The sequence below is a fragment of the Hemitrygon akajei genome, chromosome 13 (genome assembly GCF_048418815.1).
Source record: "Hemitrygon akajei chromosome 13, sHemAka1.3, whole genome shotgun sequence".
Classification (NCBI taxonomy): Eukaryota; Metazoa; Chordata; class Chondrichthyes; order Myliobatiformes; family Dasyatidae; genus Hemitrygon; species Hemitrygon akajei.
Window position 1 is genome coordinate 64,521,566 of NC_133136.1, and position 14,196 is coordinate 64,535,761.

Below are 14,196 nucleotides of genomic sequence, written 5' to 3' on the forward strand. Positions count from 1 at the left end.
TGATCGCTCTAGATAAATCCTAGAAACTGCAAGACCTAGGAGTTGGATAATAAAATAACAACTGCCCGGCTTCTCTCCCCTGACTGATGCATTCTCCCTTAAGGTGGCAAGTCCATAGCCGCCGAATATCGGACTTAGGTTTCCCAGTCAAACACCGCGAGCGCGTACGTACGCGCTTTGTGTGCGAGCACGCAGCCGGAGAAGGCCAGGTGGCATAGATCCGGGTACCGCGGCCCCGCCTCCTCGTGACGTAAGCGGGTGTTTATTGTGTCAAAACAGTGGCGAGGAGCGACCGTGCGGCCGGCAGGAGCGGGTTGTCGAGCACGGGAACGGGTAAGGAAACGCGGGCCCGGAGCGCTCGGGTCTTATTGTGCCGCCCTTGGTGGAAACCGTTCAGCGCGGGGGAGAGGGATGGGTTTTCTCAAAGGACTCAGCTTTGTAAACAAATTGCTGTCACATCTGAAGGGATCCCCATTTTCTGATCGTTTGCGGTGCCGAGCTGTAACGATATCGTTATTGTGTTTTCCAAACGCGATTAAATAGTTTAGGATGAAAAACTAAAGTCTTGCTTACTTCTGTTTTCGACCATTTTTCATTTCTATTCAGGTTGTTTTAGGATTTACATTTCTAAACTTAGCCATATTGACAATGGATGACGGAAGTATATATAATTCGCATCATTTCCCAGATTCCTTGATTTTAAAAACTGTGCCCCGGTTGTAGCTGTGTAATTAGTGTAAATTGACCAAAGCCTTCAGTGTAAATTCCCTTTCTTGCCGTTTTGTGTTTTTTTTCGATGTAAAGCAATTCAGTTTAGAATGAAGGTTGCATATGTTAAGTTCAAGATTTTGTATAAACCACGAGCTGCAAATTCTGTTTCTACAGCAATTATCCTAGGAACCAAATATGTGTTTTAGATTAGTTCGTCATCTTAAATGTATGCATATGATTTGCTTTTTGTCTTTTTCACGCAAGCCCCAGGTTCAGTTTGAATGACAATTATTCCGTTTTAAATTTTCTGAATGCTTATGTTGTGCATTCATGAGTCGTGGTCACGTTTTGATCGTGAATAGTTGGGATTGTTTAAATACAGATAACACTTCTACTATTGTAAGAAATAGTAAAATCACAAATTTTAGCAAGTAGTTGAATAAGTACTGGTGAAAGTGATTCATTTCTATTTCGATTATATGTCTGGTGCGGAAGTAGATTTAAAAATAGATGACTAGATATTTACATACCGACCAGCTGTTTCAAAAGCTTCAGTGCACTATGCAAATATCTTATTTTGCTTGTACTTCCTCTGCTGCAATTTTTCCACAAACCATTTAATATAGTTTTGTAAAAATGTGATGAGATTTTTTTTAATACATGTAAGTTTTTTTCAGTTAGTATATAATTGGTTGTGTTTTGTGCCGCCAAGTGTTAACACTTCTTCTCCAAGTTCAAAAAAAGTCCATAAGTTAAACACTATGGGTAAATAGAAAATCCAAGAGATGAGGGTATGCTGTGATAGTGTTGCCCAATTAAAAATTACTTTGATAAAGATTACTTAATTACCTGCATTAGTTGATATTGAAAGACTTAGATAGAGTGAATATAGTGGGTAAGTCTAGGACCAGAGGATACAGCCTTGGAATAGAGGGACATCCACTTAGGACAGAGATTAGGTATTTCTTTAAGCAGAGGGTAGTGAATCTGTGGGACTCAATGCCACAGACAGTTGTGAAGGCCAAGTCATTAAGGTGGAGGTTGATAGATTCTTTATTAATTAGGGCGTCAAAGGTTATGGGGAGAAGGCATGAGAATGGGGTTGAGAAAAATATTGGGTTAGGCATGATGGAACGGCAGCAGATTTGATGGGCAGAATGGCCTAATTCTGCCTTTATGTCTTCTAGTCTTATAATTGATTTTTACATTCCAAGCTACAGAATTTCAGTGTAAGTCCTTATAACTGCTAATCTTCTGTCACATTAAATGTCAAGGCCAGAGAAGCAAAAACAAAATGCCAAGTGGTATTGATTCCAGTGGCCATCTGAAACTAGTGATTTAGATAGCTTCCTTGTAATCAATATGGTGCTCCTTTCTCGTATGTTTAAATGTTGCAGCAAATCAATAGTGCAATTGCAGAACATGGAAAAAAAAACAAAGTGAACTTTTTAAAATCTCAAATTACACATCATGCAAAAATGACAGTGCTGTTGCATCCCTTATCACTGGAACCTGGCACAAGCAGAGTATCAGATCAATATTTGGATTTTTGTTTTATCCGTTCCACGGCATTGAACCAATGAAGGTGAAGAACAATAGCTGGTTGAATATTTAATAATTTGCAAAGAGATGAGTTGGTATCATGAGTTTCTATGTACACTGTATTTTTATGTATTCAAAACATTTGTTGATTTAGAACCCACAAAGGGTTTTTAAAATTAGGTTCTACTTTGAATAAGGACTGCCCCTGTTAAATATATTATAATTGTTTTCATTTGACTTAATTAACAGAAACTAGCTGGACAATCTTTATCCTATAATGGCGGAAGGAGGTTTTGACCCATGTGAATGCATCTGCTCACATGAATATGCTATGAGAAGGCTGATAAATTTGGTAAGAGCCTTATAATCAATTATTGCATAAACTATTCTCCATTATTTACATGAATGACTGAATTTGAATATCACTTGTATATGGTATTACAAAGCAGCAATGATGACTTGTGTTAATTGAGTTCTTTGACATTGCAAAATACCCATGTTACTGGAGTTTATTTACAAACTTTTACAGTGAGCCAGGGAGATTTAGAGTTGTTCCAAAGAGTAACTAGAGGCTTAGGATGGATCTCAACAGCACAGCATTGATAGCAGAAGTCATGTTCGCCAGTATTGGTGTGATTTGAATTTGGGTGATGAGGACCTGATGAGGACCGACACAGGAATACTGAAGAATCTGAGGCTTGTAGCACTGGAGTAAAAGGCCAGAATTTTAAACTTTGCTCCTGTTAACCTTTGAACCAATGATATTAAGTGTTGTTAGGACAGGAGAGTTTTGGATGATCATAAACTTACAGGACAAGAGAGGTGGAGTAGCCAACTCTGAAGGTAACAGTCATGGATGAGAATTTTCAGAAACAAAAAGCTGAGGTAGGGACAGAATGTGAGTAACATTGCGGAGCTGAAAATAGTTGGTCTTGGCATTGGTGTAATTACAATATCTAGATTGTAAGCAGTTTGCTTCTTTGTATTCTGTGCATGAGAAATGGGAAGTGACCAAGGCTAAAATATTTAAGAATTCCAAAAGCACTGGTGTGGGTGCTGGAAGACAATCTATTACAGGTGATCCTCTGGTGGTACTGTACATATAATTAACAAAGTAAGTATGGTCTTGTCTAGGTGGTAGGAAAATACTAAAGGGGAATAATGAAGTCAACCATATCAAAGGCTGAAGGTAAATTGGAAGACCTGTCACCTTTGTCACAATCACAAAGGATATTGTTGGTACATTTGATCAGACTTGTTTCATACTTTATTAAGAAAGAAATCTGAATAGGAAGATTCAATTAAGGTTCTTCAACATGTTCAAGGACTTTTAAAAGAAAAAGAAGACTAGGTGATTTTTTTTTTTGTTTTATTTGCTTTGCTTTCACAATTATGATAAAGTCAAGGTTTTGCTTGGGAGGGTTAATAACAACACATAAGGAATAGGAGAAAAATTTCTTGAGAACATTTGCTAAGTGGAGGCCCAGAAACTGGGAAGTCAATAGTTTAATGGCAGAGGGTCAAAGGTGTAGGAGTTGTGGTACATGAATAAGATGGGTTTGGAAATGACTTGAAGGGAGATTGGAGTAATGGAGTAGAAAAAAAATGTGGGTTTGATGCTGGAGCTGAGTGATTTTTAGCAGTTTGATTGGATGGATTTATGGAAGGTTGACAAGCAGATTTAGTTAAATGGTCCTCTGAGTGTTGGTGGTGAACAACTATGCTTGCTTTTAGCATTTTAAGAAAGAGAAAGATATTTTATATAGTACTTAATTATAATTTATTACCATCGACATGTTACCTGTTTTGTGAGGTGGTCTTGTCAAGCAAAAAATAAGAGAAAAAAATCAAGTATTTTATCTTAACATTGTTATCATTGCTGTCAATTCTCACTTGCATTTCAGATTAAAATGGCAGGGTGTTTCTTCACTTACCTGTATACACTGAACACATTAACTTCCACATCTCGGTCACCACCTCTTTCAAGAGCTCCAGGCTGTACCACTGGCATTAGACCACTTGGACAGCAGCACTATGTATGTCAGGCTGCTGTTTATTGATTACATCAGATCGATTTATCAGTTAGCAGGCTCATTAACTTCTCTGGTAGCATTTCTTTGCTAATGCTAGTTTATTTTTCTTCCCCATTTGCATTGGAGCCTTGGTTCACCGGTATTTCTGGAAGGTGTTTTTTTTTTTGTCTTCCTTGAAGATAAAAGAAGGGATATTTATTTGGTTCTTCTACTATTTCTTTATCCCCTATTGCTAGACTTTTCCTTGATACATACACAAAACAGAAACCATAGAAGAACCATGAGATTGACAGTTCGCTGAGGCTGGATCTGTGGTGTTCAAAGCTGGTGATCCAGAACTCCACAAGTTCAGGCATGACCTATGGAAGACTATGTTAAGAGTGAGAAAGCAATTCCAAGTGAATTTAGATACTGAATCAGATGTACGTCAGTTCTGACAGAGTTTGCAGGCCATCACTTCCTTTAAGGCGAAACCTAACATCATAAATGGCTGAACACAGGAGATTCTGCAAATGCTGGAAATCCAGAGAAACACATAAAATGCAGGAGGAGATGAGCAGGTCAGGTAGCTGAAACAGTTGGGTAGGAGGGTGGGATGAGGTAGAAGTTGGGAGGTGATAGGTGGAAAAAGATAAAAGGACGCTTTGCAAGTGTTCAGCCTTAGCGTCTGAGGTTCCTTGCTTAAGTGTCCAACAATAATCAGCCAGCATTGATTGATTCCAGTCGCCCTGACACTGCTTCTCCATGACTGGTCGTCACTGACAGTGTCAAGATTTGCAGGGAAGAAGTCTAAATGGGAATGCAGAAAATGAATCTTTAGTGACATGTTGCACTTCATGTTTTTGTATGCTTGAAGCATGTTGTCAACCAGCTACACATAGTTTGGTGCTCTGATAGATAGATAGATAGATAGATACTTTATTCATCCCCATGGGGAAATTCAACTTTTTTTCCAATGTCCCATACACTTGTTGTAGCAAAACTAATTACATACAATACTTAACTCAGTAAAAAAAAATATGATATGCATCTAAATCACTATCTCAAAAAGCATTAATAATAGCTTTTAAAAAGTTCTTAAGTCCTGGCGGTAGAATTGTAAAGCCTAATGGCATTGGGGAGTATTGACCTCTTCATCCTGTCTGAGGAGCATTGTATCGATAGTAACCTGTCGCTGAAACTGCTTCTCTGTCTCTGGATGGTGCTATGTAGAGGATGTTCAGAGTTATCCATAATTGACCGTAGCCTACTCAGCGCCCTTCGCTCAGCTACCAATGTTAAACTCTCCAGTACTTTGCCCACGACAGAGCCCGCCTTCCTTACCAGCTTATTAAGACGTGAGGCGTCCCTCTTCTTAATGCTTCCTCCCCAACACGCCACCACAAAGAAGAGGGCGCTCTCCACAACTGACCTATAGAACATCTTCAGCATCTCACTACAGACATTGAATGACGCCAACCTTCTTAGGAAGTACAGTCGACTCTGTGCCTTCCTGCACAAGGCATCTGTGTTGGCAGTCCAGTCTAGCTTCTCGTCTAACTGTACTCCCAGATACTTGTAGGTCTTAACCTGCTCCACACATTCTCCATTAATGATCACTGGCTCCATATGAGGCCTAGATCTCCTAAAGTCCACCACCATCTCCTTGGTCTTGGTGATATTGAGACGCAGGTAGTTTGAGTTGCACCATATCACAAAGTCCTGTATCAGTTTCCTATACTCCTCCTCCTGTCCATTCCTGACACACCCCACTATGGCCGTGTCATCAGCGAACTTCTGTAGCTCTCCAAGAAAATTTTCAACAACATCCTTGAATGCCTTCTATGTGATTTTTCTCCAGGCCAACTAGAAGTTCTTCAGATTGCCTGCCATTGATGATCTGTTTGATTTGTGGACCAACAAGCATGCTTTCCTTGATCTTGGCATCAGTTATTCTGGGAAACATCTGTCCCAAATATTGAAAGCCTTCTTGGAAATTTATAGCCTTTCTAAAATCCGTCCTGCCATGCAGAATCTGCCCCATCTAAGCATGCCCGGACAAAGTAGAAAACGTTTCAGCTTACATCATGGGCAACATTTTAAGTTGTTTGAATTATGAATTGACATGACAAATATGTGTGATTTTGTTCTTAAAATGGTGCTTGATAGGAAATTTCGTGGTGACTTTCATGATCAGCAGCTTAAAATCCACAAGATACACCCGAAAGTAATCAGGAAGCAGTCTTTGTTGTCCAGTGTTATTTCCTTAAAATGCATCAATAGACTGATTTTTGTCTTGATGTAATTTGTCTAATCTATCATTGCCAAACTGCACCTCGTGCTTTCAGTTATTGCTTGAGTTACACCCATTTTAAACAAGTAAGGTTCATATGAGCATACAAATTAGGAGCAGGTATAAGCCATTGGGCCCACTGAATTCACTGCTCCGATGAATAAGATCATGGCTAATGAAACTGACCTCAACTCTTTATTTACTACTACCTGCAGTAACCTTGTATCTTCGCTTAAAAATCATTCAAAACTCTTCTTATACTGTCCTTTATGCCTCATCTCTGCCTTCATTGCACAGCCCATTATTTTTATATAGTGATACCCAGTCACATTATAGTCCTGTTCCTATCTCAGCCAGAGGCTGGACTGTGAGGCAAAGGGAAATTACTTTTATTCATTTGCTTTATACCCTGGTATTCACCATTTACTGAAGCTAAGGAGTGGAAAGTTGTTGCCAAGAGTTCAGGACTAGGTATAGGATTCACAGAGGGATTTCATGGTTCTAGGGGGATGGCAGCAGAGATGCATGTTTGCTTTACATGGTTCAGAGTTCATACTTGGTGTTTTTCAAGCGTTAGAACTGCATTGGAAACCTAATGCAATTATAAGGTCCCATTCACGAAGATTCCACCTGATTCAGCTAGTTTCTGCCTGTTTGAACGGCTGATCAAAATTCCTTGTTAAATTTCTAATAGCTTTGATAAGAAGGCCGTCCATAGATACAAATTCCTGAAGTACTTGCAGACTGTATCTTAAATTACTATTGCTTCTAAATTTAGGAGTCATTTGTTTGAATAGTTGGTTTTGTCAATTCAAAACAGAAGTTAAAAGCAGAAAATGTTGGAATATTTCAGGTCAATGAGCTCTGATGGAAAGATGTTGGCCTGAAATGTTAGCTCTGCTAGTTTCTCTGTAATTATTTTTAATAATACAAAATTAACAAAAAAAAGTTTTTATTTCACGTTTCTGGAAAATACTGTTCTTTGTTTCTCAGTTATAGCAGAGTAATCTTAGTAGGTCTGCCTAAACGTGTGTTAAGGCCATATGCTGCTAAGTGTTCAGTGATACTTGATTTCAGTAATAACAGGTCTGGTCTCCATTTTTTGACTGCCCAAACCACATGAAAAAGGGAACTTGTTAATCATTGTTTCAGGAGGGAATTTGCGTCTGAAAATATGAAAATGTTACGTAAGTACATAGACTCTAGTCTGAGTCAAAGAAAAGGAAGAACAAAGCCAAAGAAAGTTAGAAAATAACTTTTATTCTCAGTAAATGAAGTGAAACTGAAAAGGACTGTTTCCTTTTGATGTGTTAGCTTGCAGTTCTGAAACTAAAAATGTAAGAAATAGAAGCAGGAGTAAGCCACTCAGTCCCTTCTACTTTCTCTAAATTGTTGAATGAAATCATTGCTTACCTTATTCCTTGATGCCTTTGCTTTTCTTGCACCTGCACTTGAATATTGCTTCATTTCCTTGATATTTTAAAAACCTGTTAATCCTGTGCCATGCTGTTCCTGTGACATATATCCTTAAAAGCAAAGTTTGCATAATTGCTATCAGTTCAGAATACTGCTACCACAAAACAAATTTCATGACGTATGTTAGTGATAATTCTGATTCTGATGCTGAAATTATCGGTAGCTTTTAGACTTGCAAAGCTGCAGCCGACCTGTACAAACTCATTAAATTTGGTGATTTAGTACCTTCAATAAGATGATGGAAGATGTCCTGTAGTTTACATCTCTGCATTAATATTCATGGATAGATGCAAAATTATATGTGCAGATAACAGGAGAGGTTTGTGTTCTCTGCAATTTCTAAGTTATTTCATCTTTGCCCGACTAAAATATAACTATTAAGCTAAAATAAACAGAGAACATCCTTAATCAATATATAGAGGACCCAATTAGAGCGTGATACTGGATCTTTCACCAGGGAATGAGACAGGGCTGAAGCATGTGTAGGGGAACACTTTGACTAATGATCATGATTCTATTAGATTCAAGGTAATTATGTAGAAGGATAGGACTGGCCCTCAGGTTGATTTTCTAAATGGAAAAAGGTCAATTTTGTTGGTATCAGGAAAGAGTGGATTGGGATAGGTTGTTTTCTTGGCACAGGGATGCTTGATAAATGGGAGGCTTTCAAAAGTGTAATATTAAGAGGGCGTTATTCATACATTCCTGTTAGAACAAAAGGCAAGGCTGACAGGTTTAGGGAGGCTTAGTTTTCGAGGGATATCCTTTGAAGTTTGTGAAGTCCTACTGAAGGGTTTTGGCCCAAAACGTTGAACGTACTTCTTTTCCATAGATGCTGCCTGGCCTGCTGAGTTCCTCCAGCATTTTGTGTGTGTTGCTCATTTTTCTAGCATCAGCAGATTTTCTCTTGTTTGTGAGGTCTTTACCCAGGATGGACTGGACCATATCAATTACCTTCTGTCACATTTTCTATACCAGGCTGTGATGCAGCCAGTCAATATACTCTCCACCACGTATCTATAGAAGTTTGTCAAAGTTTTAGATGCCATGCCAAATCTAGAGACAGATGATATTCTCGATGCTGGGGAGACTTATCCCCATGATGAAGCTGGCTGAGTTTGCAACTTTCTACAGATCTTCTTGATCCTGTGCCCCCTCCACACCAGATGGTGATGCAACCAGTTAGAATGCTCTCCACGGTACATCTGTAGAAATTTGCTAGAGTCTTTGGTGCCATACCAAATCTCCTCCAAACTTCTCTTGAAATATAGTCCTCTTCTTTGTAGTTCCATTAAAATATTGGGCCCGGGACATATCTTGGGAGATGTTGAACCCAGGTTGGAACTGCTTACCTGATGAAGACTGGTGTGCAGTTCTGGTCTTCTATTTATGGGAAAAATATCAATAAGATTGAAAGAGAGCAGAGGAAATGTACAAGGATGTTACCGTGACTTGAGGACCTGAGTCAGAGGGAATGGTTGAATAGGTTAGCACTTTATTCGCTGGAGCATAGAAGAACAAGGGGAGATTTGATAGGTGTACGCAGTTGAGGGGTATAGATACAGTAAATGCAAGCAGCCTTGCTCTACTGAAGTTGCGTGAAACAAACTAGAGGTCATGGGTTAAGGGTGAAAGCTGAAAATATTTATGGTGAACATGATGGGGAACTCCCACACTCAGAGGATGTCAAGAATGTGGAATGAGCTGCCGGCAGAAATGGTAGATGTGGTTTTGATTGCAACGTTTAAGAGAAGGTTGGATAAATACATGGATGGCATTGGTCCAGGTGCAAGTCGATGGGATTAACAGCTTAGCACAGACTCTTTGAGTCAAACTGTTTCTGTGATTTGTGAGTATAGGACATAATGAGTTTTTTTTTAAAAAAAAGAAACATACTGGTAGGTCATAAAATGTAACCATAACGCTAGAAGGAACTCTTAGCAACAATGATGATGCAATGAATACTGTATGTCTATTCAATTAAATCCCTGCTTGTTTTACCTGTTTTACTATAAATAATGCGCTGAACCCTTGTGGAATTTCAGTGTGTGATATCAACTATAGGATTCTGTTTAGGCAATTACTGTACACAGGAAATAATTACAAGTAAATATTTCACAATGGAAACAAATATAATAAAAATCTTTCATGACCTGAGGAGTGACGATAGTTCAATGTACCTTATAGTCAATTAAATACTTTTGAAGCACATTCACTGTTGGCTGCAGACACTCATCCATGTAGGGCTGTCCAACTCTTTTACAGACAAACTGCCTCCTGTTTGAGCCAAAATGTTCAAATTCTGACTCATCAGTCGAGAGCACTTACTGCCATTGTTCAGCACCCCAGTCTTTGTGTTTTTGTGCATAGATGTATCTCTTGGCTTTGTTTCCACTTCAGAGGAATGGCTTTTTGGCAGCAGCTCTTCCATGAAGACCACTTCACTTCTGACAAGACTTCTCTGGACTGTAGGGGGATATACTTGGTTTCCAATGGTTTCTGTAAGTTCAAAGCTGATAGCAGTGCTGGATTTTTTCCAATTTAGAAGGGACGTCAGTTTGACGAATCTCTTGTCTGTTGCACTTAGTTTTCATGGCTGACCTATACATTTCAGGTCCTCAACCTTGCCTGTTTCTTTGTGCTTCTTCAGAAGAGCTTGGACAGCACATCTTGGAACTCTGCCGTGAAATATTTGCTTAGGGGAGACCTTCCTATGTTGCTATGCTCACTCTTGTCATGGTTAATGATTTGAAGGTTAAACTGTCACATTTGCCACACCCTCACCTTTTAGTTTGATTGTTGCTTTAAATTCTTCATGACCCAGCTTCTTAGCTAGCTTCTCTAATGTGGTTTTTAACTTTGGTCCACTGACACTTGTACAGTTACAATGGAAAGCCATTGATTGAGGGCCTCTTCAACATCTGGATCCTTGCCTTTACTCTTTTGTTTTTGGGATGCTTCCCATTGTCCCCTGCATAATTTTCTTCTCACTGTTTATCTTATTGATATAAGAAGCATATCATTGTAAATTTCAGCACTCCTGTTATCTCTGCCCACTGATGATGAGTGGTGTTAGGCAGAAGGCTTTTAATTTAGTCCAGTAGGGTAATTTTTTTTTTGGCTAGTGCCAAATGTGTTTTGTGGCATCTTGGTGAGGGTCTCAAAACTTTTTTAAAGTTACAATTTAAAAAATCAATAATCACTGCTTTTTGAATCTGTGTACATTTGCCCAAATGGATAACATGACACAAGCACATGCAACTGCCGTAACTGTTCACTCTAAGCATGGCATAATGTCTAATAACTACATAAGTACACTTGACTAGTCATTTCCTGTCCCAAATAAGCAGCATATTGTCCCAAATAGACCAACGGAATCCCGGCTACCTTTTCAAATTGTTTTAAGAAGTGCCCCAAATAAGTCACTGCCCTGATTAACCTGAATCCATTGTATATTGTCTCTACAGGTAAATGGAAGCAGACTGGCCTTACTCTTGACTCTTGTACTCTAGTCTGATGTTAAAACTGAAGCACTGTTTGAAATTGGAAAATATAGTTGTTGATCAAGATCTTGTACCTCTTTTTGTTTTGCATTTAATCATTGAGGTTATATAGTTTGGTTATCAGTACCCCTTGGCAGAAATCTGACTGGGTGCTACAAAAAGCATATTCTGGAATAAAATACTGGGGATACAGCATCTGTGCAGTGGGAAACAGAATTAATATTTCAGATCGGTCCCATCAGATGCAAAATACAAATTAGGTGGGTGGGGAGGGGTAAACAGAACAAAGGCAATACCTGTGTTAATGTGAAGAGCAAGACAATCCAGGTGAAACAATGTTGTTGATATTATCCAAGAAATGGCAGTGAATGCTTGTATGTTGCTCCTATCTATTTGTAGAAGGTGTAAAGGAAAGATGAATGCAATATTTGAACAAAGCACTTCTTGGAAAAATCGAAATAAAGGAGAACATTGGAAATGCTCAACAGGTCAGATGGCATTTATGGAGAGAGGGAGGTAAACAGATAATATGATGAATTTGCATTAAAACTGACCAGTCATTCTGCTTATTTGGGCCTCATTAGAATCTAAATAAAGAAGTTAGAATGGGATGGAAAATTAAAATGACAAGCAAGTGAAAACTCATGGTCATCTTTTCAGTTTGAATGGAGGTGTCCTGCAAGGTTTTGCCTGGTTTGCATTGGGTTTCTTCAGTATAGCCAGCTAGTGAGCACTAATTTGCAGGAGTGCAAGCAAATCACTTCTTCACTTGGAAGGACTATTTAGGCCACTGGATGGTGCAAGGAGCTAAAATGGCAGGCTTACATCTCCTGCAACACACACAAAAATGCTGGAGGAACTCAGCAGGCCAGACTCTATCCATGGAGAAGAGTAAATGGTCAATGTTTCAAGCTGAGACCCTTCATCAGGATTTGCATGGATTTCCAGCATCTGCAAATCTTCTTGTGTTTGTCTTGCATCTCCTGCACTTTCATGGGAAGGTGCTCTGAAAAGTGGATGTTTGTTGGTGGAGTGGAAGAGCAAACCAGGGAATTGCAGAGGAACAGTCCCTTTTGGAATGTTGAAATGGGGGTGGGGGTGGAGGGAAGCAGTGGTGTAGTGCTAGCTGGAGCGCACCAGAGCACGTCCAGCACATCTTTAAGAAAAAAGCCAAAATAAACAAACTACAGGCAGTCTCCGGGTTGCGTACGAGTTCCGTTCCTGAGTCTGTCTTTAAGTCGGATTTGTACATAAGTCAAAACAAGTACATCCAGTATTATTTAGCGTCAGTTAGTCAAACGTTTGTTTTAGTATATAGTATATATTTTACCTTTCTATGCATATAAAACTTAAGAAACGTATGTATTCCAATAATTAAACCACTGCATTGCTTAGTAATAATTGCAGCTTTCATTGGGGCAGGGCCTTTCACATGCTCCATTATTCACACTTTATCCGTTATCCTTTAAAATTGTTCCGATTGTTGACCGACTGTAGCCTAATGCTTTTCCAATGACCGATGGCGTTTCACCTCTTTCCGAACGCTTTATTATTTCCACTTTATTTTCAAACGCGATCGCTTCCCGTCAATGGAACAGAAACACTGCAGGCAGCGGGTCCCGACCTGCGCCGGCTCCCGAGATCGGCTGGGTCCTAAGGACCACAGCACTAAATTCCCTGGGTCCTAAACAGCACTGCCCTGAGACAGGTTAAATGGGACAAGTGGGGGCTGTGCTGGGTTTGGGTATTTGATCCTCCACAATATTCCACGTGGGAATTTAAACTGGAGATGGCAGCGTTTTTTTTACGAGGTCGAGTTGCAAGCTCGACATCAACCCAGCACGGATGGTACAGGAGTCACTGGATCGACATCAACCCGGCACGGGAGCAGTCTCGGGAACCTCCGTTCTCTAGCCCAGTGCTGATCTGACTGCGCCACCAGCCGACCGGAACAGTGGTGGGGGGGGGGGGGGGGGGGGGGCGGGGTCAGGGTGAATCTTACTAAGAACAATTTAAGCCAAATACAAAGTTAAACACTCAACACAGTGTCAACGGCAATGACTTAAAATGGCGGACGGCATTGCGATCCCACTTAAAATAGCGGACGGCGTTCTCCTTCCTCAGTTCGTAAGTACGAGTTGTATATAACTCGGACGCTCGTAACTCGGGGACTGTCTGTAATTAATTAGGTGCCGCTTAGGGTGATTTGAGTACCTCAGAAACTGCTGATATCCTGGGATTTTTGCACACAGCAGACTCTGGTGTTTACAAAGAATGGTGCCAAAAACAAAAAAAATCCAGCAAGTGGATTTAACAAGATGTTTTCACTCACAGAACAGTCACTCGCTGGATGTTTTTTTTAAATTTTTGGCACCATTCTTTGTCAACTCCAGCGTCTGTGTGTGTAAAAATCCAAGGAGATCAGTAGTTTCTGAGATACTCAAATCACCCTGGGTGGCTCCTGATTAATTAGCTTGTTTATTTCGGCTTTTTTCTTAAGGATGTGCCGGACGCGCTCCGGTTAGCACTGCACCACTGGAGGGGAGGAAGGTGTGCCTGATGATAGCATCTTTTGAAGTTGGTGGAGCTTATGGAGGATGATCTGTTGAATGTGGAGGCTGGTAGTTGAGTACATGGGGAGCCTTATCTTTGTTCTGCA

At 39.9% G+C, this 14,196-nt stretch overlaps 1 protein-coding gene across 1 annotated transcript in view; it reads left to right on the forward strand.

Moving 5' to 3' along the window:
• Positions 1-14,196, forward strand: part of smim14 (small integral membrane protein 14) — a 47,878-nt gene continuing 33,682 nt past the window's right edge. Inside the window, exons 1-2 of the mRNA XM_073064816.1 lie at positions 1-333; positions 2,503-2,605. Coding sequence (XP_072920917.1) covers positions 2,531-2,605 — 75 coding nt within the window. The 5' untranslated portion in view covers positions 1-333; positions 2,503-2,530. The remainder of the gene's footprint in view (positions 334-2,502; positions 2,606-14,196) is intronic.